Source organism: Salmo salar, chromosome 04 (genome assembly GCF_965601325.2).
Source record: "Salmo salar chromosome 04, fSalSal1, whole genome shotgun sequence".
Taxonomy (NCBI): Eukaryota; Metazoa; Chordata; class Actinopteri; order Salmoniformes; family Salmonidae; genus Salmo; species Salmo salar.
In genome coordinates this window covers 75670546-75697345 of record NC_138294.1, presented here as the reverse complement: position 1 = coordinate 75697345, position 26800 = coordinate 75670546, and the positions used below count along the sequence as shown (strand labels likewise).

The following is a 26800-nucleotide window of genomic DNA, read 5'->3' as shown; positions in this document are numbered from 1 at the left end:
ATCTTCTATTTTTACACTTTTGAACCGGAACCCCCTTCTGAAGCTAGCCAGCTAACTTGCTACTAGCTAGAAGTCAGTTAGCCACTGCTAGCGGTCATCACCGTTAACGCGGACTGCCAGCCTCAGCCCGGGAAACTCTTGCCAACCTCCACAGCGCGATATCTACCCAGAGCATATCGGACTGCTTTTCTTTTCCACATCTCCGGATTCCTACCGCAAGCTCTGAACTACTCTTGGTCATCGCAGCTAGCTAGCTGCTATCCGAGTGGCTACTCCTGTCTAACGTTTCTGTCCTGAAACAAGCACCAGTTAGCCTGGAGCTAGCCTTGAACTAGGCCCATCTCCCGGCTAGCTGAAGAGATTCCATCAAGCAATCCCTGGGCTTAGTCCCGTGTGTCCCGTGTGGCTCAGTTGGTAGAGCATGGTCTTTTCTACGCCAGGGTTGTGGGTTCGATTCCCACGGGGGACCAGTACAGAGAAAAAAATGTATGCATTCACTACTGTAAGTCGCTCTGGACCCCTCATCACCACCCCTCATCACTATCAAACACTCCCTAAAACACTTCAGCGAGCAGGCCTTTCTAATCGACCTGGCCCGGGTATCCTGGAAGGATATTGGCCTCATCCCGTCAGTAGAGGATGCCTGGTTGCTCTTCAAAACTGCTTTCTCTCCATCTTAAATAAGCATGCCCCGTTCAAAAATGAAGAACAGATGTAGCCCTTGGTTCACCCCAGAGTTGACTGCCCTTGACCAGCACAAAAACATCCTGTGGCATTCTGCATTCAAATCAGCTGAGCTAGACAATCTGGACCCTCTCTTTCTAAAATGATCTGCCGAAATTGTTGCAACCCCTATTATTAGCCTATTCAACCTCTCTTTCATAACATCTGAGATCCCCAAAGATTGGAAAGCTGCCGTGGTCATCACCCTCTTCAAAGGGGGAGACACTCTAGACCCAAACTGTTATAGATCCAAACTGTTATAGATCCATCCTGCCTTGCCTTTCTAAAATCTTTGAAAGCCAAGTTAATAAACAGATCACCGACCATTTCGAATCCCACCGGACTTTCTCCACTATGCAATCCGGTTTCCGAGCTGGTCATGGGTGCACCTCAGCCACGCTCAAGGTCCTAAACGATATCATAACCGCCATCGATAAAAGACAGTACTGTGCAGCTGTTTTCATCGACCTAGCCAAGGCTTTCGACTCTGTCAATCACCGCATTCTTATCGGCAGAGTCAATAGCCTTGGCTTCTCAAATGACTGCCTCGCCTAGTTCACCAACTACTTCTCAGATAGAGTTCAGTGTGTCAAATCGGAGGGCCTGTTGTCCGGACCTCTGGCAGTCTCTATGGGGCTACCACAGGGTACAATTCTTGGGCCGACTCTTTTCTCTGTATATATCAATGATGTCACTCTTGCTGCTGGTGATTCTCTGATCCAGACGACAGACGACACCATTCTGTATACATCTGGCCCTTCTTTGGACTGTGTGCTAAACAAACTTCCAAACAAGCTTCAACGCCATACAACACTCCTTCCGTGGCCTCCAACTGCTTTTAAATGCTAGTAAAACTAAGTGCATGCTCTTCATCCGATTGCTGCTCGCACCCTCCCGCCCGACCAGCATCACTACTCTGGACGGTTCTGACCTAGAATATGTGGACAACTACAAATACCTAGGTGTCTGGTTAGACTGTAAACTCTCCTTCCAGACTCATATTAAGCATCTCCAATCCAAAATTAAATCTAGAATTGGCTTCCTATTTCACAACAAAGCCTCCTTCACTCATGCCTCCAAACATACCCTCGTAAAACTGACTATCCTACCGATCCTTGACTTTGGCGATGTCGTTTACAAAATAGCCCCCAACACTCTACTGAGCAAACTGGATGTAGTCTATCAAGTGCCATCCGTTTTATCACCAAGGCCCCATATACTACCCACCACTGCGACCTGTATGCTCTTGTTGGCTGGCCCTCACTACATATCCGTCGCCAAACCCACTTTGCTAGGTAAAGCCCCGCCTTATCTCAGCTCACTGGTCACCATAGCCACACCCACCCGTGGCACGCATTCCAGCAGGTATATTGCACTGGTCATCCCCAAAGCCAACACTTCCTTTGGCTGCCTTTCCTTCCAGTTCTCTGCTGCCAATGACTGGAACGAATTGCAAAAATCTCTGAAGCTGGAGTCTTATATCTCCCTCCCTAACTTTAAGCATCAGCTGTCAGAGCAGCTTACCAATCACTCTACCTGTACACAGCCCATCTGTAAATAGCACACCCAACTACCTCATCCCCATATTATTACTTACCCTCTTGCTATTTTGCACCTCAGTATCTCTACTTGCACATTTATCATCTGCACATCCATCACTCCAATATTAATGCTAAATTGTAATTATTTTCGCCTCTAGGGCCTATTTATTGCCTACCTCCCTACTCTTCTACATTTGCACACACTGTACATAGAATTTTCAATTTTTCTTAATTTTCTGTTATTGACTGTACATTTGTTTATGTTTAACTCTGTGTTGTTGTTTTTGTCGCACTGCTTTGCTTTATCATGGCCAGGTCGCAGCTGTAAATGAGAACTCGTTCTCAACTAGCCTACCTGGTTAAATAAAGGTGAAATAAATAAATAAATAAAAAATATAGGTTATTGCCATGCTCTGGTAATTGAGGGAATGATATCACAGTTTAGATTAAGTGTGTATGGTGTGTGCTATGTGATTATGTTATGTGGAGTGTGTGTGTGTGTGTGTGTGTGTGTGTGTGTGTGCCCGTATGATCATGAAGGAGCAAGTGTGAGAGCATGTGCATATGTAGGTGCCAGCAAGTACTGTATGTGTATGTGATAACCAGATAACCAAAGACCATCTTTTAAAAGGGCTTTTCTTAATGGAACCATAAAGGAAAATCAACCGTCACTCCTGACTGATGATATCATGGGTATCTTAAGCACAGACAGAACAATGCAATATACTAAGCTAGTCTATTCGCTCTGAACAGACATACGTCTATCCCTCTGAGGGGTTTTGCATTACAGAAAATTTGTCTTACAGTATTATTCAGTCAATGTCAATTTCTGTCCCTTTCTATTAGATCTGTTTGTCTGAACTGATCCAATGCTGACGCTCACACGGCAGACTCCAGTCACTTATATGTTTTTGTTTTGTTCCACGGTCACATTGCACTTGTGTATGGTGACTTCTGGATAATGTGTTGTGTAGTGAAAATCAAGTTTCTTCATTTGACGTTTAAAATAGAAACTTAAATGAATATGATTCTATGACACTAACTTATTAGATCTGTTCTATTAGATCTGCAGCAGCGAGTTTCCCCTGGTTATCCCAGGCCCTTCAGGGGTTTAGACAAGGCAAAGATGAGAGCTGCATTTTACTCTGCAGGTTCCCTCTATTTACCTGTCCTCCCTTTCATTTTGTCACAAAACAGCAGAAATTGATCTGGCTTTTTTTGACAACTCACATTTTACAGGCAAAGGCTCCCAAGGAAGGTGTCTTCCTGTAATAATGTTCACAACGCTGCCCCGGGGAGTGATTTGGATAGCTGAGATGCTTTTAAAGGGAGTCTTGGAGAAGGTGGAGTTTTTCCCACCACTATCTTTGATTGTAATGATGTATCAACTCTGGAGGGGTCTCTTTGACATGGGCAAGAACTAAGTTATTCCAAGTCATTGAGGGGAGGTAGTACAACATTTTTTGAAACGTGTATATTATTCCTCTCTTCGACATTTAGGGCCAGTTTCCTTGGACTCAGAATAAGCCTAGTCCTGGACTAAAAACATATGCTCAATGGAAAATCTCCCCCCAAAATTGGGGGGCCAGGACTAGACTTAATCAGGGTCTGGGAAACTGGCCCCTTAATGTCAGCTATGTTGATAAGTTTGGCCAATATAACCCACCCCAGTGTCCCCATGACTTGCCAATGTCTTTTCTCTTGGGAATTCACTGTTCACACCTCACAGAAAGTCACCCGTTTGTGTTGATGTAAACACTAGCATCAGATCATATGGGCAGGGGGAGTGCGTATTGCGTCGGTGTTAGTGCTGTTGGTGCTAAAGCTGGCCAGAGGACTACACTCAGGCTACTGCTGTGCTGTGACATGCTGTTCCGTGCAAAGTAGAAAAACAGGCTGTGTTTCCACACCATTATGAGCCATGAAGGGAAAAGAATACATTAATAAATGATCTAACACCCGGAAATGGTAATGGCGGGCCATCATAGAAACGGGGCCACTCAAAAGGGAAAGAAACACAGACAAGGGTATTGCGGGCAGGTACGTATTTATAACAGATGGCTGAGGGGAGTGTTTTCAGGAAAGTTAATGATTATACATTTATGAGTTGTATTTTTCACCTTGTTGCGGGGGCATAATCTGCAGCATATGCCCGGTTGCTAAAATCTGTCACATGTTTTTGGATCGGTTTAAATTCCGACTCTCTTATGGTGTTGTGGCTTTTGCTAGAATGCTTTTTTCTATCACTGTGTGAGCGGTCCACTTCCTTGGGTGGTGAAACTGCAGACATTGAATGAACAGTCGTGTTCATAAAGTGTGTAGTGTCATATGATAGAATACAATGGCACTGATACACAGTATCATCACGCTTGTGGACTGCCTGTAAGTGCACTCAAAAGGGATACTTGGTAGAGCGTCCCACCCTAATGTCTTCCAATGTGTGATTTTTCTACAGAGAGAAAAATAACTTGTATCAGCTCAATTCACGGCGGAGAAAATCGCTTTACCTTGGTGGATTCTTGGAAGGACTTGTGTCATAGAAGTGTGTTTTACACAGCAATTTGGACCCCTGCTATAGGAAAAGCAGTTTGAACCCCAGCGGTTTTGAACAGAAAACTTTAAATGAGACAAAGCAGGGGCAAGGGGGGTGCAAGGTAATTGGAGCACATTACCGTAATTACCTTGACACTAACACACAGTCCTGCAATCCCGGTCAATGCTATCCCGGTCTCCTCCCACCGCCGCGGTTCACACTTCCCAGGGGGCCTTGCCTGGGGCTTAGAGATAAGGGGAGGCTCATTTACATGCGCGCCAGCGTAAGTGTCTCTCCAGAACTGGGCGTTCGAGGCGGGCTGCAGGTGCGTCTGTCGTGTGGCTCGTGGGCTCCATCGACCAGGTAGAAGCACGCACACTATAAAGACTTGCTTACACACATAGACAGATTCCAAGCAAACAGAGACTGCCACACACACACACACACAGACTCCAAGCATAAAGAGACTACACACACTTGCAGAGGCACATGCATGCTGATGTCCCCTGGAACACCAGTGGATTCAGAGGAAAGGACTCGGCAGAGTATTTCGGACTGATTTCAAGGGAGGTCTTTAGTGCATGGGTACAAAAGTCAATTGCTGACTGGTCTGATTATATCAGATTCTCGATAGATTCCAATGGCATGCTTCTTGGTGTACTTTATTCTGTATGTAGTCCAACATTATAAGACTAGTCAAGCCAAATTGTTTGATATCCACTAAGTCAGTCATTTCTTATACTCAGAGATATGAGAGTTCCACTCTGCAGGATTCGCTCCAAACTGTAATCTTGATACATGATTAACCTGGCTTTCCCATGTTGATATCTATCTGCATATTAAGGATGATACATACAAATGGGAGATATGACAGTTGCCGTGGATACAGCTATCTAGCTGCTGTGAACTTCAATCATTTTATATTATTCACTCTGGTTGAGCCTTAGCTGAGCAGTTGCCGTCTTCAATGGCTGCCGGCAAGATGGATGCTGCCTTTAAACAGATTTTGTCACCAAAATGACACCATAAATAAACAATATGAATCCAAATCCGCATTGGAGACTGCAACTCACTCTCTCGCTCTCTACAGCCACCCATTTCATTTCCATAATTTGCCATCCATCCCCTGGAGTCAGGACACGTTGCCCTCTTCTCTCCTCCTTCGTTTTAGCATAATCAAATTCATCAGCAGGAGATTGCCCTGCTATTGGCTGACGCAAAACGGAGCTTAACCTCGCCACACATACTGTATCACGCCACATTCTATGTAGCGGTGAAGTTGGCCAAATGTGCCCAATTTCAAATACTCAAGGCGTAATGTAAATTTAGTGTAGTGATTAGCTGGTTGTGACCCATTCCATGTCGATTTCCTAAGTGTTAACAGGGTTTGAACTGTTTTGATTACTCAATTACCCTCTATTGAGCGGTGACAAGGTTAGCTGGCAAACCTAGCAAGGTGAATACTTATTTGTATCATAAAAATGTGAGCACTGATTATATAAAAGCCACACAATTATTGAAACTATAAGGGAAAATAAAAATGTGCCTGTCATGCCTTTGATGAGAGAAACTACAAACACATTTCCGTATTGCAGTTACATAGAGTTGCATATTCAGCACAACTGTAATGCCTCTATCTATTCTTCGGCATCTCAAACTTAGTTTGCCTTTCCATCCTCCTGAGCGATATCACTGTTGATATTTTCCTCCACCTACACTCGGATGCGGCTGCACTCCAACACATGGCAGGCATGTATTCTGGAATGTGAATGTGATGTAATGTATTGTATTGTTGTTAATTTCCACTTTTGATCCATAAAATGAACTATATCTATCTATATATATATATATATATATATATATATATATATATATATATATATATATATATATATACATACACAGTACCAGTCAAAAGTTTGGATACACCTACTCATTCAAGGGTTTTTCTTTATTTTTACTATTTTCTACATTGTAGAGTAATAGTGAAGACATCAAAACTATGAAATAACACATATGGAATCATGTAGTAACCAAAAAATTGTCCAACTCATCTCAAACCATCACAATTGGGTTGGGTGATTGTGGAGGTCAGGTCATCTGATGCAGCACGCCATCATTCTCCTTCTTGGTCAAATAGCCCTTACACAGCCTAGAGGTGTGTTGGGTTGTTGTCCTGTTGAAAAATAAATGATAGTCCCACTAAGCACAACCAGATGGGATGGCGTATTGCTGCAGAATGCTGTGGTAGCCATGCTGGTTAAGTGTGCCTTGAATTTAAAATAAATCACTGACAGTGTCACCAGCAAAGCACCCCCACACCATCATGCCTCCTCCTCCATGCTTCACGGTGGGAACCACACATGCAGGGATCATCAATTTACCTACTCTGCATCTCACAAAGACACTGTGGTTGGAACCAAAAATCAAACATTTTGACTCATCAGACCCAAAGACAGATTTCCACCAGTCTAATGTCCACTGCTCGTTTTTCTTGGCCCAAGCAAGTCTCTTCTTCTTATTGGCGTCCTTTAGTAGTGGTTTCTTTGCAGCAATTCCACCATGAAGCCCTGATTCATGCAGTCTCCTTTGAACAGTTGATGTTGAGATGTGTCCGGTATTTGAACTCTCTGAAGCATTTATTTGAGCTGCAATTTCTGAGGCTGGTAACTCTAATGAACTTATCCACTGCAGCAGAGGTAACTCTGGGTCTTTCTTTCCTGTGGCGGTCCTCATGAGAGCCAGTTTCATCATGGCGCTTGATGGTTTTTGCTAGTGATGCACCGATATAACATTTTTGGCCGATACCGCTATCCGATATTTTCCTTGTCAAAAACAAAACCGATACCGATAACCGATATTTCAATTTTTAGCGGCCTTTTTAAGCATTCTAGTGCAGTTACATAGCTAACACACACGGACGCAGCGGTCTAAGGCCCTGAATCTCAGTGCAAGAGGCGTCACTACAGTCCCTGGTTCGAATCCAGGCTGTATCACATCCGGCCGTGATTGGGACTTCTATAGGGCGGCGCACAATTGGCCAAGCGTCGTCCGGGTTTGGCCTGGGTAGGCCTTCTTTGTAAATAAGAATTTGTTCTTAATGTCTCTGGGATATGTGTCCCACCTCACTAGCGTCCCACCTCAACAACAGCCAGTGAAATTGCAGGGCGCCAAATTCAAAACAACGGAAATCTCATAATTAAAATTCCTCAAACATACAAGTATTATTCACCATTTTAAAGATAAACTTCTTGCTAATCCAGCCACAGTGTCTGATTTCAAAAAGGCTTTACGGTGAAAGCATACCATACGATTATGTTAGGTCACAAAAAAACATAGCCATTTTCCAGCCAAAGAGAGGAGTCACAAAAAGCAGAAATAGAGATAAAATTAATCACTAACCTTTGATGATCTTCATCAGATGGCACTCATAGGACTTCATGTTACACAATACATGTATGTTTTGTTCGATAAAATTCATATTTATATCCAAAAATCGCAGTTTACATTGGCGCGTTTTCTTCAGTAATCTTTTGCCTACAAAACATCCGTTGATTTTGCAGAGCCACATCAATTTACAGAAATACTCATCATAAACTTTAATAAAAGATACAAGTGCTATGCATAGGATTATAGATAAACTTCTCCTTAATGCAACCGCTGTGTCAGATTTCAAAAAAGCTTTACGGTGACAGCACTCCATGCGATAATCTGAGTACAGCGCTCAGCCACCAAAACAAGCCATACAGATTCCCGCCATGTTGTGGAGTCAACAAAAGTCAGAAATAGTGTTATAAATATTCACTTACCTTTGATGATCTTCATCGGAATGCACTCCCAGGAATCCCAGTTCCACAATAAATGTTCGTTTTGTTCGATGAAGTTAATCTTTATGTCCAAATACCTCCTTTTTGTTTGCGCGTTTAGTTCACTATTCCAAATGGGCACTAAGTCAGGCACTAAGTCCAGACGAAAAGTCAAAAAAGTTCCATTACAGTTTGTAGAATCATGTCAAATGATGTATAGAATCAATCTTTAGGATGTTTTTATCATAAATCTTCAATAATATTCCAACCGGACAATTTCTTTGTCTATAGAATGAAAGGGAATGGAGCTCGTGCTCACGGCCGCACGCGTGACTAAACTAAAGGCTTTCAACCAGACCACTGTTTCCAACAGCTCTTATTCACTCCCCTTTTACAATAGAAGCCGGAAACAACGTTCTAAAGACTGTTGACATCTAGTGGAAGCCTTAGGAAATGCAATCTGACCAAATTTACACTGTATATTGCATAGGCAATCACTTGAAAAACTACAAACCTCAGATTTCCCACTTCCTGGTTGGATTTCTCTCAGGCTTTCGCCTGCCATATGAGTTCTGTTATACTCACAGACATCATTCAAACAGTTTTAGAAACTTCAGACTGTTTTCTATCCGAATCTACTAATAATATGCATATCTTAGCTTCTGGGCCTGAGTGGCAGGCAGTTTACTCTGGGCACCTTATTCATCCAAGCTACTAGATACTGCCCCCCGTTCCCAAAGAAGTTAACTGACTTGCCTAGTTAAATAAAGGTTACACATACACACACACATACCACACTGACCAAAAAGTTATTTTGTTGGCATTTATGTATGTCCCCATTACCAGTAAAACATAATCAAAATCTATTTCTTTCACTTACTTGCTGTGCTGTTTTGTTGTTCAGCTGTAAAGTTGTTTCATTCTCAACCAGGATTTCTATGGAACTCCATTTGGGTCTTTGCGTGTCAAAAAAGATACACGTTAAACAACACTATTTCACATGTCAAATAACACTATTTGACATGTCAAATAAGCTTGTTGACCAATCAGGACCTGAATATGACTGCCCGTCACATAATAATTTAACGCGGTCATACATGTTTTACCTAGTTATTACACATTGATTACACTATCACTTGTATTTCATATGTCACAACTATTCATCGATATGTATGCCATGATGCTGGTAAAGTTGTCTCGCGTACCTACAGTGCTGGCCATAAAAAAAAAGCTCTCCTCGACTTTGGCGATGCCATTTACAAAATTGCCTCCAACACTCTACTCAGCAAACTGGATGCAGTCTATCACAGTGCCATCCGTTTTGTCACCAAAGCCCCATATACCACCCACCACTGCGACCTGTATGCTCTCGTCGGCTGGCCCTCGCTACATATTCGTCGCCAGACCCACTGGCTCCAGGTCATCTATAAGTCTTTGCTAGGTAACGCTCCACCTTATCTCAGTTCACTGGTCACGATAACAACACCCACCCGTAGCACACGTTCCAGCAGGTATATCTCATTGATCATCCCCAAAGCCAACACCCCTTTCAGTTCTCTGCTGCCAATGACTGGAACGAATTGCAAAAATCGCTGAAGTTGGAGTCTTATATCTCTCTCACTAACTTTAAACATCAGGTATCTGAGCAGCTAACCGATCGCTGCAGCGGTACACAGCCCATCTGTTAATAGCCCATCCAATCTACCTACCTCATCGCCATATTGTTTTAATTACATTTTTTGCACACCAATATTTCTATTAGCACATCATCATCTGCACATCTATCACTCCAGTGTTAATTTGCTAAATTGTAATTACTTCGCAACAATGCCTTACCTCCTGCCTTACGCCATTTGCACACACTGTATATAAACTTTTTTTTCTATTGTGTTATTGACTATATATTTGATTATTCCATGTGTAACTCTGTGTTGTTGTTTGTGTCGCACTGCTTTGTTTTATCTTGGCCAGGTCTCAGTTGTAAATGATAACTTGTTCTCAACTGGCCTACCTGGTTATATAAAGGTGAAATATTTATATATTTCTAAATGGATGCAAACAATGTTCTTCCCCAAAAACATAGCAAAACTACCAAATCTGTTTCAGTAGCTATAATTGTGTTACTCTTTCAAATGACTGCTCGACTTGTTGACTGCTCGATCCACACAGCAGACATTGTGGGCTAGTTTAGAAATGCTGTGTTGCATGTATAGCACAACATTTCACGTGGCGTCATTACGTCATGTACCTACACTACCGTTCAAAAGTTTGGGGTCATTTAGAAAAGTCCATGTTTTTGAAAGAAAAGCACATTTTTGGTCCATTAAAATAACATCAAATTGGTCAGAAATACAGTGTAGACATTGTTAATGTTGTAAATGACTATTGTAGCTGGAAGCGGCAGATTTTTTTATGGAATATCTACATAGGCGTACAGAGGCCCGTTATCTGCAACCATCGCTCCTGTGTTCCAATGGCACATTGTGTTAGCTAATCCAAGTTTATTGTTTTAAAAGGCTAATTGATGATTAGAAAACCCTTTTCCAGTTATGTTTGCACAGCTGAAAACTGTTGTTCTGATTGTACCTGTGGATGTATTTCAAGGTCTACCTTCAAACTCAGTGCCTCTTTGCTTGAAATCATGGGAAAATCAAAAGAAATCAGCCAAGACCTCACAATTGTTTTTCTATACCTCCACAAGTCTGGTTCATCCTTGGGAGCAATTTCCAAACACCTGAAGGTACCACGTTCATCTGTACAAACAATAGTACGCAAGTGTAAACACCATGGGATGACGCAGCCATCATAACGCTCAGAAAGGAGACGCGTTCTGTCTCCTAGAGATGAACATACTTTGGTGCAAAAAGTGCAAATCAATCCCAGAACAACAGCAAAGGACCTTGTGAAGATGCTGGAGGAAACAAGTACAAAATAATCTATATCCACCGTAAAACGAGTCCTATATCGACATAACCTGAAAGGCCGCTCAGCAAGGAAGAAGCCACTGCTCCAAAACCGCCATTAAAAGACAGACTACGGTTTGCAACTGCACATGGGGACAAAGATTGTACTTTTTGGAGAAATGTCCTCTCGTCTGATGAAACAAAAATAGAACTGTTTGGCCATAGTGACCATTGTTATGTTTGGAGGAAAAAGGGGGACGCTTGCAACCCGAAGAACACCATCCCAACCGTGAAGCATGGGGGTGGCAGCATCATGTTTTTTTTCTTTTGCTGCAGGAGAGATTGGTGGACTTCACAAAATAGATGGCATCATGAGTAAAATGATGTGGATATATTGAAGCAACATCTCAAGACATCAGTCAGGAAGTTAAAAGCTTGGTCGCAAATGGCTCTTCCAAATGGACAATGGCCCAAGCATACTTCCAAAGTTGTGGTAAAATGGCTTAAGGACATCAAAGTCAAGGTATTGGAGTGGCCATCACAAAGCCCTCACCTCAATCCTCTAGAAAATGTGTTGGCAGAACTGAAAAAGCATGTTCGAGCAAGGAGGCCCACAAACCTGACTCAGTTACACCAGCTCTGTCAGGAGGAATGGGCCGAAATTCACCCAACTTATTGTGGGAAGCTTGTGAAAGGCTACCTGAAACGTTTGACCAAAGTTAAACACTTTAAAGGCAATTTTACCAAATAGTAATTGAGTGTATGTAACTTCTGACCCACTGGGAATGTGATGAAAGAAAGAAAAGCTGAAATAAATAATTCTCTCTCCTATTATTCTGACATTTCACATTCTTAAAATAAAGTGGTGATCCTAACTGACCTAAGACTGGGAATTTTTACTAGGATAAAATGTCAGGAATTGTGAAAAACTGAGTTTAAATGTATTTTGCTACGGTGTATGTAAACTTTCGACTTCAACTGTATATATATGTATTTATTTATAGCCTATTAAACATGGGATAAACATAATTTTAAAACAAAAAAGGAAGCTGCAAAACAAGAGATGATGCAAAACAACTGTCTAACTCATGAAAGTGAGATTTTTTTTTTTTTAAAGCTAATGTAAATTAAACTAAACCAAAAAAAAAGTCCCGCATGACAGCTCTGACCATCAAGTGTGAAACATGTTTCTTAACCCTCAGTGGATGTTCTCTTGGCCTCCCTTGGCCCGAGGTCATTACGTGAAGCTGATTTAAATGAGAATACATTTTAGAAACCGGAGTCCCTTATTATTGATGCCTGCCAGCTAACTGGGGCAGATTTGTTATGGCTATTTCCTATGCCCTCCCATCCTCTCTAATGGCTAGTTAGTGCCGTAGCCTCTCATCTCTGTGAGGGAGCCATGACCCCTTACCGTTTTATTGAAGTTATTAAACCCCAATAGACAAACAGGAGACCCAGGGCAAAAACAGCACTGAAATAGCTGATTGGACTTTCTCCCTCACGCCTCACCTCTGCCTTCTCTCCTAGAATAAAAATGTGGCTTTGTGGGGTGAGAAAAAATTCTCACTCTGAAGATCTGGGTTTTTTGAAGGCATTGTTGTCTGTCCAGAGAAGAGCAGAATGGACTTCTCTGAACAGAGATGGTATGCTTACACTTCAACTAGAATGTCAAAAGATAGCCAGATTTAATCTCTTCACCATACCTTCCTAATACAAACCTCCAACACAACAGCTAACCACCTTAGTGCTGTTGGATTTCTCTCTCTGCCTCGTTCTCTATGCATAACAATTGATGCTAAATCGATCCCTAATCTCAGCACCTGTTCCTCCTTGTTCTCAGACCAGAACATTGAGCCAACACAGAAAACAACGTGCTGGGTGGACATAGCTGCTGCTTCCTCTGTTGCTCCACACTGAGCGTGCCCACTAAGCCCCTGGTTGGACTGTGTTGTGGGGGTAGGGGAGCCCTGTGTACGGCAGCCAGCCGATCGGAACAGACAGCCATGCTCCAGCAGAAGTACCCAGATCTCAAGGTCGGCATGTTGTTATTGTGCTGAGGAGTCCCTCAGGGTGTGGTATTATGTGGTGTTGAGGAGCAGGACAAGGAGGCCAGGCGCTCTGGGAGTTGGGGGTGGTATGTGGAGGAATGGAAGGGAGGAGTATAAATGTGGTGGATTCCCAATGGAGTGCCACGCAGTCTTTTCACTGGTGGCTAATGCTGAGGCTAGCTGCTGCTACTGTCCTACTGTACTGGCCTTTAAAGCCAATATTCTGAGATAGAAGTATGTCACATGGCCATATTAGTTGAAGAATTGACATTAATCATATAATGTTGTATAAACAAGCTGTATAATTTTGAATTAAATACATTTTATCAGCCACCATACTGTATTGGTATACACTCACCAAGTGATATGATGCCAGGCGTGTTGGTATACACGTCGGTGCCAGGCGCACTGGATCCAGTATCTCCAGAACAGCCGCCCACCTGGGCTTTTCACACCCGACAGTGTCTAGGGTTTACTGAGAATGGTTCGACATTCCTGTGGGCGAAAACAGCTGGTTGATGAGAGAGATGGAAGGAGAATTGCAAGAATCGTGCTAACAGGCGGCCCACCAATAGACAAATAATGGCGTAGTACGACAGTAGTGTGCAGAATGACATCTTGGAACGCACAACTTGTCGACCCTTGTCACGGATGGCCTATTGCAGCGGACAACCACACCGTGTTCCACTCCTATCAGCTAAAAACAAGAAGAAGCGGCTCCAATGGGTACTCGATCACTAACACCGGACAATTGAGGAATGGAAAACATCATCTGGTCCAACGAATCCCGGTTCCTGTTGCGTCAGGATTTGGCGTAAACAGCATGATTCCATGGAGTCCACCTTGTAGAATCCATGCCCTGATGAATTCTGGTTTTTCTGGAGTCAAAAGGGGGTTTGACCCAGTACTAGATATGTGTACCTAATAAACTGTCCGGTGAGTGTATATTAGAGGCATTTTTATGTGATCTTTCGAAGTAAGTGAAACTCGACCATACAAAACAGCATTCGTTTTTTTACCCTTTTAGGTGAATACAGTTTAATCTCGTATTTAGAGGGATCCAGTTTGGCATCCAAAGTCATTACACAAACATGAATCTCTTTTAAATTCTAACACTTGAAATTGAAAGTAATCCTATGACATAAGATTCAGTACACAGCTCAGCTGAGGACCCGGAAACCTGGAAAATATTAATTAGGTATGCTGTGAATTATGGTGAGACGGATGAAGCTCCCGAGTGGCGCAGCGGTCTAAGGTACTGCATCTCAGTGCTTGAGGTGTCACTACAGACACTCTGGTTTGAATCCAGGCTGTATCACAACCGGCTGTGATTGGGAGTCCCATAGGGCAGCGCACAATTGGCCCAGCGTTGACTGGGTTAGGGTTTGGCCGGTGTAGGCCGTCATTGTAAATAAGAATTTGTTCTTAACTGACTTGCCAGGTTAAAAAAAGGTTAAATAAAAAAAATAAAAAAATTGTTGGCTTCAGTTGCCTAAGAAAGATAATGTCAGTGCCTGGGGCATTGTGTCCCATTACCTCCATAAACACTACATGGCCAAAAGTATGTGGACACCCTTTCAAATTAGTGAATTAAGCTATTTCAGCTGCACCCGTTGTTGATATGTGTATAAAATCGAGCACACAGCCATACAATCTTCATAGACAAACATTGGCAATAAAATGACCTGTACTGAAGAGCTCAGTGACTTTCAACGTGGCACCGTCATAGGATGCCACCTTTCCAACAAGTCAGTTAGTCAAATTTCTGCCCTGCTAGAGCTGCCCCGGTCAACTGCAAGTGCTGTCATTGTGAAGTGGAAACAGCTGTTTTTCATGGTTTGGGCTAGGCCCCTTAGTTCCATTGAAGGGAAATCTTAACACTACAGCAAACAATGACATTCTAGACGATTCTGTGCTTCAAATTTGGTGGCAACAGTTTGGGGAAGGCCTGTTTCAGCATGACAATGCCCCCGTGCACAAAGCGAGGTCCATAAAGAAATTATTTGTCGAAATCGGTGTGGAAGAACTTCTCTGGCTTGCAGAGAGCCCTGACCTCAACCCCATGATACACCTTTGGGATGAATTGGAACACCACCTGCGAGCCAGGTCTAATCAACCAAAATGAGGCGTTCTACAAGCAGGTGTCCACATACTTTTGGACATGTAGTGTATATACCTGACAAATAATTCCCCATCAATAATAGGCCAGGTGAGTTCTGAAGTGTGGGAAAATGCTAAACGTTCTAGGCCTCACTGGCGCAGTCAGAGCAGGCTCTGGGTTAGGTTTTGTCCTTAGTTGTTCTGCCCTGTCTCATGTAGGAGGGAGGAGAAATAGGAGAGTGAGATCGAGAGAGCTTTACGCTGTTTTTATAACAGCCTGGACGCACAAAGGAATGCTTTGTTCCATTTGAGCAAACTTGCTGTAAAAACTGCACAGCCCTGTGCGTGTGAAAAGTAAATGTTGCCTCATCAGCCACGATGCCTCGTAATCTGGTCTGAGCCCTTGATGGAACATGGATTGCAAATTGTCATGGCGACAAGTTACGGCACTCTTCCAGCTCAGCGGTCTAGATTGTCATTGTCTCCCCCGTCAAAGGCGTGGCCCGTGCACAAACATACATAATCAAAAGAGTCATAAAGCACAGCATAAAGCGCAGTTTTGCGCTCGCTTGATGTTTTACAGTTTGATGGCCAGTTATCATTATCATGGTCAGTTACAACTATGATAAACCATGCTGCCTCTGCATTTCGCTTCATTTGGCTTAGCCGCTCCCACTTTTAAAACCATCCTCCCATCGTTTTCAAAAATTAAGTTGGTATGATGCATTGAACGGGAGGTGGGTAGTCTAGATCCAATATTGGCTTTGAAACCCAGAACCTAGCTCGTCTTGATTGTAGTTAGGAAACCTCATTTGAGGCAGTCGGATTGTGTTGATTTTGATTGCAAAAATGGCTGTCGTGGCCAACGACTGTCCAAATTCATTGTGTGCATGTAATCACTAGCCAGGGGGACTAACAAACCAATATGCAGGCAGCTGTATCCCCCTACGCTTTAGCTCTCCTCCTCCAACTCCGCATAGGGCTCCCTCCTAATCAGCGTTTAACTCAATGCACAGTCATTTGGATCATTTGGCAAGCAAGGTCATTAGAGTGGTGGGGGTGAGGAGACAGAAAAGGGAAAGCGAATGAATGGGAAAAAGTGAGGGAGGAAGGGTAAGGAGGGGAGAGGATGGAGGGAAGTAAAGCAGAGTGATTTAACAGCAGCCTGGGAAAATAAATGAAGTCAAGGTTGCCGTGAGGACAGGTCGGAGTTTATTAAACAAAGGCACGTTTCCACCTGGTGGGGAGGTGGAGGTCGTGGGGAGTAGTGGTAGCATGCCTCTCCAGGTGACAGTCCAGATAGGGTATCTGACAAACTAGTGATTGTCCTTTTGAATCCAGCTCAAAATGGTTGCATATCTTATCATGTGAAGACCACCAGGCCCCCACCTAGTATGCCTATCATGGCCCCGCTTCAGTATCCCCCTTCCTCCCGGTGAGGTGAGGGCCACCTGTTGGCCACTTCATGGTATTGCACTTCCTCAACAACCATAGAGTAGAACTAGGATTCTGAAATGCTGGGTTGCAGGGCGATAAAGGAGGTTAGCGCCAGTGAGAGTGCATCAGTAGCTGTCTTCTGCATTTACTGTCTATAAGGAAGATGGCTTTCCACTGGCGGGTTATGAAAATGCCATTATCTTTGTAGGCGCTGGTCAATACAGGCCATTAACACTACATGATGGTGTATCAGGGCACCCGGTGTAGCAGGTTAGTGAGTTGAATTACCTATTCCTACAGAGCCCCTGATTAGACTGACCAGACGCCAGCAATATCTAGTGAAAGTTTAATTGAACAGCTGCGTGTTGGAAGTGATTTATTTAAGAGGATAGGTGCAGAACGAGGGGGGAGCCAGAGGGAGAGGGGAAAAGAGAGGGGGGTGAAGGAGGTAGGGAGTCATGCAGAGAAATAGGGAGGGGAGGTATGGTTGACAGAACAGTGTGAACATAATGAGAGTTGGTGCGTAAGAGGAATGGATGAAAAGAGAGTTCCATTGGAGAACAGAACTGGTCCACTCACAGCAGCAATGACAGCATGGGGCATCACTCTTAAGAAGCTCTGGGTTCGGTTTGAGAAGCGTGCTCGCCGATCCCCACTGTTATTGTCTTGTGTAATCATTCAATCAATTGGTGGGAGTTGTTTTTCTCTTTTCATTTTTCTACGCTTTAAGAATGTGTGGGGCCTTCCCAGAACAACTGACCCAAATCGAGATATTACGCCTTTTTTCCTCGTTTCCTTACTCCGTCAGTCCATCCCAGGTCTCCTGTATTTTATGACATTCAATGAGCATTGGATAGAATCTGATATTTCGTTGATCTTTAGAAGTGCTGGACATGACATTTATCTCTCCATCAAATGAATATATGGCGTCAGTATTTCTGTTCTGTCGGCGAGAGGGGCCGAGAGATGAGACTGCGCATCAAGACGGATGGATAAGCTCTCTGAACCGCATAACAATAATATAATCCCCCCCCCCCCCCCCCCGAAATCATTTTACCTCTTCAAGTGTATCAGTATTCCTCACAGTCATCCAGTATCCAATCACAATGTGACAACTTGCTTTTGTCCTGGCAGCATTTATTTATGCACAAATGTCTCTCTCTCTCTCTCTCTCTCTCTCTCTCTCTCTCTCTCCTTGCCATGACAAGTCTTCTGTATCACTTTTTTTCTCCTTTGCTTTGTGGGATACATGGTTTGTCAGTGTCTCTTATCATCCAATGGCTAGTAGCCTTTGTTTGACTATTGGTAGATGTATCTGCTGGTATACAGCACCGCAAACCATAGGAATTCTCAACTTTTCTTAATTCTCCTTTGGAATGGGCAATTTTTTATTATATTATATTTTGTGTTATGTATGCATAGTGATGTGAACTCTGAAAATGTCATCAACTTGGTTTCAGAAAGGCCCTGATTTTCTTGTTCTCCATGTCTGTTGGCATCGCTGAGTTCTACTCGCCTTATCAAATAAATTGGAGAGCGTCTTTTTTCCCGATTGCCTCCACAGAAAGGTTATGGCTCACCCGAGGGTCTTCTGCTCATGGCTCCGGCTGATGGAAAAACTACTTAGAATAATTGTGTTCCAGGAGGACGGATTCCTAGCCACCACCATCGCTCTGCAGTGTGTTTTTGCATCATTGTGCGCCTGTGGTTTGTGTGTGTGCGTGATCACGTGTGTGTGCACCTATGTGTGTGTGTGTGAGTGTGTGTCTGTGTGTGTGTCTGTGTCTGTGTGTCTGTGTGTGTGTGTGTGTGTGTGCGTGCGTGCGTGCGTGTGTGGTTTGTGTGTGTGGGTACGCGTGTTTGTGTGTGCAGATAGCTGCATCTACATCAGTGGCATCAGGGCACAGAAAAGGGAGTCTCCACTCCACACGTCAGCCCACCACACCACTTAAAGATAAGACAGGAACCCTCCTCCCTCCCAGGCCTGCAGCCTCTGTTTTGAATCCTGCAATTGTGTTTTGTTTTAAGGAGTCTGGTCTGTGTGAAGCTATTTAATCTTGACCCTTTTATCTCCTCAAATAATCAGGATAACTTCAGAGTTGTTTTCCATTCTGAGATCAATCGATTAGGAACACAAACGCTGCTGTCACCTGGGGCTCTACGCTGACCTTTATTACAAGGACCACATGTTTAGGAGAACAATTAAAGGAAATGTAGGGTCACAAAAAAAAAACATTTGAGATATTCAAGCTATAATTTTAAATTTTTATAGGCTCACTGGTGCTCCTAAATAAAATTTCCAGGTGGCACAGCAAAATAATTTGGTGATTATGCAAGTAAAAACCCTGGTTTGATTCCAGGCTGCATCACAACCGGCCGTGATTGGGAATCCCAAAGGGCGGCGCACAATTTGCCCAGCGTTGGCCGGGATAGGCCGTCATTGTAAATAAGAATTTGTTCATAACTGACTTGCCTAGTTAAATAAAGGTTAAATATATATTTTTTAAATGCCTCACTCAAAAGAAGTATAATACAGCTATTCTCTGTGCCTCTGTGCCTTCTCTCTTCTCCTTAGATGATTTGTCAGATTAGTGTAAATCCCGACTGTCGGGTCATCCCTCGCTGTTCATGTCCCATATCGTCTTTTGTTTTAGCGAGAGATTACTGAAGATGCTCATCATTCCTGACCCGTGGTGGCTGGCCCTCCATCTGGGGCTGGGCTGGCCACTCGGTTTACCGTCAGACGAGCATCAGCAGTGTGACGAAAGCATCAGATCTTTTTGTGGTGCCGGGCGTCTTGTTGCAAAGCGAACATCTGTCCTGATTGCTTCCCCGCTGCCAATTATGGCAGAATGTCCACATGGCTGGAGATGGAGGCTGACGAGGTTGACATGTCCTCGTATCGACGTCTCTCTCATATTTCCACAATAATGAGCAGCTGGCATGTGCTTCTCCAGCAAGGTGATGCAAAACTAAGCTATTTCTCTCTTTTTTGCCGAACAGTGAATCTCAAGGTCTGGCATACACAATATCTGAGATTACAATACTGCAATTCAATAAATAACTACTTAGGAATTACTTGTGGACCCTCAATGAACCCCTGTTGACTGGTGCCATATTTAATACTCTTGTGTGCTATTTTCTACAGCAGTCGCTTGCAGCACACCTTGTAAGCATAATCCATTGTTGTCGTGACATTTTTGAAATAATAGCTTTGTGAGTGCAATTGAAGGCTTATGGAGTGGCATCGGAATAAATATTTTTTTTTACCTCACATTACATCAAGCTGCTACTTCAAGGATGCAAAGTGCTGGAAACAAACAATAATGTTTCTCAAGCTTGTATAAACATATCATACATGCCGAGCTGTTATATCACACACAGCCAAGTGCATGATTGAATCACATGTCACATAAAACGGGCACTGCGTCAAGCACAGGGCCAAGGACAAGCATACATTGATAGATAAATAATATACTGTCATGGAATGGGAATTTGTTGTGACTGCAGAACTCCAAGTGGAGAAGTTGTCTGTAAAGTGCCCCCTCAAACTAATGGAGCTTCAGTGGAAAAAGGCTTCGCTGGCCAAATTTAGCTGTCGGAGATGCCCTGTTTTTGCAGTAATTCAAAAGGGAGTGCCTTTGAGACATTCTAGTGCTGACATTTTAGTTCCTTTTTGTTTACTTTTTTGCCTGCATTTGTGCACCGAAGTCTGCCGAGGTTACGAACGCAAATGCTTGATATCCATTAGAGTTTAGGCCGCCCAACAGTGGCACTGCGCTTCATCTGTGAGCTGTTGTCACCGCCACCATGGTCAAATGTTTGTTTTTTGGCAATCTCCACCGCAACATACTACCGCTAGCGACATCCAAAAAACTGAATTGCAATCTGTGAGTGGTTGGCATTATCTAAGCAAAGGGTTTGTTGTGAATGCTTGATCATTTCACACAGGCATTGCCTTAACAGTTAAGCAGAGCTAGGGGAGTTGTGTCTGGGAGAGCCTGGAAAAGGAAGCAGAGTGAGGGAAGAGGCTAATATGGTTGGATGGACTCATATTTGGATTCATATTTTAGTTTCCAGTTAAAGCCAAGCTCTTTTCTGTAATTTGACTGGTGTACATGTGAAAAATAAACATAATAGCCATGTTACACTACCAGGATTAATACTGACTATTATTCATTGATTCAAATAACTTGAAACCACAACAACCGGGTCTTGGTGTTGACTCCTTAACAACATTGACCAGCTAGAGTCCCACTGGAGTCCAACTGTGTTCTGTCTTGTTTACCAGGAGTTGGTCTGTTCATAATAGCTTGGTACTGAAGGTGACACGTTGAGCTGGACTAGAACTTTAGAGCCGTCTTCTTTCATCTGAACCAAACCAATCCAACTCTGTTTGTGGTTATACTGTTTGGAAAGGGCACGCTCCAGGTGTACATAATTATTCCACACAGATTTACTTCCCAGGAAAAGATTCTTGCGATAACTGCAAACAGATTCCTATCTTGCCTTGCACCTTCAGAGATTTAACATTTGAAAAAAAAAATGTACCACATCATCAATAAAGGTGTTTTTTTACACGGCGGGCAGCTGCGTATAGCTGGAGATAAAGACTAAACCAAAGCCTTGATGAAAAACAGGGCGCTGCAGCCTCCTCTATTGGTCATGACCCGATCCTCAAAGTGGTGCCGTCGCTGCTTTATCAGGTGAGTGCAGAGGGAGCGGTTTAAAGGCAAAGGAAGGGAGAATTTGAAAACTGGTTGGGGGTTAATCTGGCAGAAAGATTCACCCCATCAATGAATTTGCTGTCACCCTTTTAAAGTGTTTGGCCAGCCTTTGAATATGGTTACCAGAGCCTGAAGAAATAAGGTCAGAATTCCGATGTCTAGGTCGCAGAATAACCTGTCAGGCATACTGCTGACTCTCAACCTCCCCAATTGCGCAATGGGTAGGAGTTTGCTGTTTTGACAGGCCTTAACTACACATCATCATGTTATGTTAATTAGTAACTGTCAGACTGTTGCAAAACACACGTTTTGGTTCCCGTCTGTATCCGCCACCGCAATACAACAATAATTTCCTTGGGCAGGATATGAGTAAATTCTGTATCAGATGTGAACATTGGCAGTTGCAAGGTTTTGATTTGCGATCTCCTCTAACTCCTTGGCTCGATCATTCTAATTTCCACAGCCTGCCCCACTAAAGAACATCTCCCTGCCAGCCAGGTTTTCTTCCTTCTCCTTCCTTCCAGCTCTTCATCTGCATGGCTCTGTGCTGGCTGCCGAACCTCAAAGCTGTACTTAGAGTGATAAACAAGATAAATATCGGAGTGCTCAAGATCATTGTTGAGATTGCTGTTCATGATCCAGAGGCAAGGAGCTCCTGTCACTCAATACAGTTGCCTTCCGTTGTGTAGAGCCATCACTGGAATATTGTGTTTGAAGGTGTTAACCACAGTCTTTGACAATCTGAGCAATTTCCTGAAGACTAGATGGATGAAAGGCTATGTACCAATCCACATTAGCTATTTGTGCAAAACAAAATTATTCTCCACAGGTTACAACAATGAATTAAACCACATCGAGGGTTAATGAGAAGTCATTTCTTAAACGCTCTTTCAGGGCATAAATGTTTGCACTGAAAATGTCCAGTGACATTTTAGACCCCAGTGTATGAATTAGCTATATGGCCTTGAAGGATTAGGAGCATTTAGAGCTAACCGACCCTGTTTAGCAGTCAGCCATTCCAGCGCAGCGCTTAATAGAAGTTGCCATGGCAGAAGGCATCTGTGTGGAATGAATAAATAATAGTAGTGTCTTAGCCGAAGTAGTTCACACAAGCTCCTTCATTTGCCTCTTATCAGGGCTGCAAAGATGGCTAGAGTCTTACAGAATTGGTGCGTATTACTAGTCACAGCTTTACCTTTCTGATTCTCTATGCTCACTCATTAATCGGTTTTGTGCGAACGCAATGGCGAGCTAAATTCACATGGGCCACACCAGGGTAATACCTCATACCCTCTCATTTGTGTGGGGAAATTAATCGGAGTCACTGAAATGGATCATAGTCTTAAAAACACTAGTACAGCACAATATTCAAGCTTTCTCAAAATATTATGGAACCAAAGAATATGGAGTGGGCTTTTATTTTTTGCCTGATGCTTAATATACAGTTGGCTGGTTGAGAAATACTCTCAATCGTTATTTAAGCATTATTTAGACATTTATCCATGATTTCAAATTTCCAGTGCGATAAACTGACTCTAAAGACAAAGCCTATCACCACATTGTCCAACTACATTAACTGTCATTGATTGATCTTTCAAAAATGCATTTGCCCCGATATAATACAGTGCTGTGCACATGATGGAACTACAGTATACAAACAAACCAACAACCTCTGACCTCACAGATAAATCATGAGCTGTTAATAATGTTGATTCATTCCTTTTATCTCTTGATTGCAGGGTCAAGGCAAAGAAGGGGGTGAATCTTCTGCAAACCAAGTCAAAGAATGCACTGTGGACTGTGGACTGGGAGGTACAGTCTGGGGCGAAGCATTCCATCACCACCATCGACGTGAACAAAAATAAAGGAGTGCAAGCCGGGTAAGTCAACAGCCTAAGGCCTAAACACACAACACACAACATCCACCCAAACACTACAGAGTGAGGCTGTTGTGCCCAGCACATTGTTAACTTTAGGATGGTTTGTTCTGTGAAAGACTAATTGAGACTTCTTCAAAGCATCTCCTTGGCTGCAATAGTGTCCTCATGTTGCTTGCTGATAATAATAAAGAAGTTATAAGTCTATTTGTAGTAAAGATATGGATACAGATTTGGGTAGTTGTGCAAAAAATCCTTGGATATACTCTGTCAAATAAAGTGCTTAAATGCAAAGCATTTAGGCACTGCATCTCAGTGCTAGAGGCATCAGTACAGACCCTGGTTCGATCCCGGGCTGTATCACAACTGGCCGTGATCGGGTGTCCCATAAGGCGGCGCACAATTGGCCCAGCGTCGTCCAGTTTAGGGGAGGGTTTGGCCGGGGTAGGCCGTCATTGTAAATAAGAATGTGTTCTTTAACTGACTTGCCTAGTTAAATAAAGGTTAAATAAAAAATAAAATAAAAAAATGCTTACACCAATGATGATTTAAACATTTCTCCCTGCTTGGCAGAAAGCTGATATGTTTGGAGGACAACTACATTAAACTGTACTTTTGAAATGCATGCTTTTTACAGCTTGAGTATCAACTTTAGTGATATATCCATTTTATGTGTAGGGAAAACCAATAGAAAAATGGCAAAGTGATATGTACAGTTTTACTTTTATACAGTGCCTTCAGAAACTATACATACCCCTTGACTTATTCCACATTTTCTTGTGTTACAGCCTGAATTCAAAATGGATTAAATCAAAAAAAAATCTCACCCGTCTACACACAATACCCCATAATGACAAAGTGAATAAATGTTTTTAGACATGTTTGAAAATGTTTGCTAATGAAATACAGAAATATCTCATTTATATAGGTATTCACAACCCTGAATCAATACTTTATAGAAGCACCTTTAGCAGTGGTTAGCTGTGAGTCTTTCTGGGTAAGTCTCTAAGAGCTTTCCACACCTGGATTGTGTAACATTTGCCCATTATTCTTTTCAAAATTCTTCAAACTCTGTCAAATTGGTTGTTGATCATTGGTAGACAACCATTTTCAGGTCTTGCCATAGATCTTCAAGTAGACTTAAGTCAAAACTGTAATGCGGCCAATTCACTGTCTTCCTGGTAAGCAACTCCAGTGTAGATTTGGCCTCGTGTTTTAGGTTATTGTCCTGCTGAAAGGTGAATTAATCTCCCATTGTCTGGTGGAAAGCAGACTGAACCAGGTTTTTCTCTAGGATTTTGCCTGTGCTTATTTTTTTTATTTTTTTTTAACCTTGCTTAGCTCTATTCCGTTTATTTTTTTATTCTGAAAACCTCAGTCAAGCATACCCATAATACGATGCAGCCACCACTATGCTTGAAAATATGGAGAGTGGTACTCAGTAATATGTTGTATTGGATTTTCCTCAAACATAACACTTTGTATTCAGAACAAAACATGTATTGTTTTGCCACATTTTTTGCAGCATTACTTTAATCCTTGTTGCAAAAATAATTTTGGAAATATTTTTATTCTGTACAGGCTTCCTTCTTTTCACTCTATCAATTAGGTTAGTGTTGTAGAGTAACTACAATGTTGTTGATCCATCCTCAGTTTTCTCCTATCACAGCCATTACACTCTAACTGTTTTAAAGTCACCATTGGCCTCATGGTGAAATCCCTGAGCGGTTTCCTTCCTCTCCGGCAACAGAGCTAGGAAGGACGCCTGTATCTTTGTAGTGGCTGGGTGTATTGATACACCATCCAAAATATAATTAATAACTTCACCATGCTCAAAGGGATATTCAATCTGCTTTTTTTTATTTATACCCATTTACCAATAGGTGCACTTCTTTGCGAGGCATTGGAAAAGCTCCTTGGGCTTTGTGGTTGAATTCACTGCTCGACTGAGGGACCTTACAATTATCTGTATGTGTTGGGTACAGAGATACTGTATTTATTCAGAAATCTAGTTAAACACTATTTCTGTACACAGAGTGAGTCCATGCAACTTATTATGTGACTTGTTAAGCACAGTTTTACTCATGAACTTACAGTGGGGAGAACAAGTATTTGATACACTGCCGATTTTGCAGGTTTTCCTACTCACAAAGCATGTAGAGGTCTGTAATTTTTATCATAGGTACACTTCAACTGTGAGAGACATAATCTAAAACAAAAATCCAGAAAATCACATTGTATGATTTTTATGTAATTCATTTGCATTTTATTGCATGACATAAGTATTTGATCACCTACCAACCAGTAAGAATTCCGGCTCTCACAGACCTGTTAGTTTTTCTTTAAGAAGCCCTCCTGTTCTCCACTCATTACCTGTATTAACTGCACCTGTTTGAACTCGTTACCTGTATAAAAGACACCTGTCCACACACTCAATCAAACAGACTCCAACCTCTCCACAATGGCCAAGACCAGAGAGCTGTGTAAGGACATCAGGGATAACATTGTAGACCTGTGCAAGGCTGGGATGGGCTACAGGACAATAGGCAAGCAGCTTGATGAGAAGGCAACAACTGTTGGCGCAATTATTAGAAAATGGAAGAAGTTCAAGATGACGGTCAATCACCCTCGGTCTCGGGCTCCATGCAAGATCTCACCTCGTGGGGCATCAATGATCATGAGGAAGGTGAGGGATCAGCCCCGAACTACACGGCAGGACCTGGTCAATGACCTGAAGAGAGCTGGGACCACAGTCTCAAAGAAAACCATTAGTAACACACTACGCTGTCATGGATTAAAATCCTGCAGCGCACGCAAGGTCCCCCTGCTCAAGCCAGCGCATGTCCAGGCCCATCTGAAGTTTTCCAATGACCATCTGGATGATCCAGAGGAGGAATGGGAGAAGGTCATGTGGTCTGATGAGACAAAAATAAAGCTTTTTGGTCTAAACTCCACTCGCCGTGTTTGGAGGAAGAAGAAGGATGAGTACAACCCCAAGAACACCATCCCAACCGTGAAGCATGGAGGTGGAAACATCCTTCTTTGGGGATGCTTTTCTGCAAAGGGGACAGGACGACTGCACCGTATTGAGGGGAGGATAGA

General features: G+C 42.8%; 1 protein-coding gene across 2 annotated transcripts in view; it reads left to right on the top strand.

Moving 5' to 3' along the window:
• Nucleotides 1-26800, top strand: part of tmem132e (transmembrane protein 132E) — a 367581-nt gene that overhangs the window by 294291 nt on the left and 46490 nt on the right. For both annotated transcript variants that reach the window (XM_014197869.3, XM_014197868.3), the window contains exon 3: nucleotides 23561-23701. In XM_014197869.3, the coding sequence (XP_014053344.1) occupies nucleotides 23561-23701 (141 nt within the window). The remainder of the gene's footprint in view (nucleotides 1-23560; nucleotides 23702-26800) is intronic.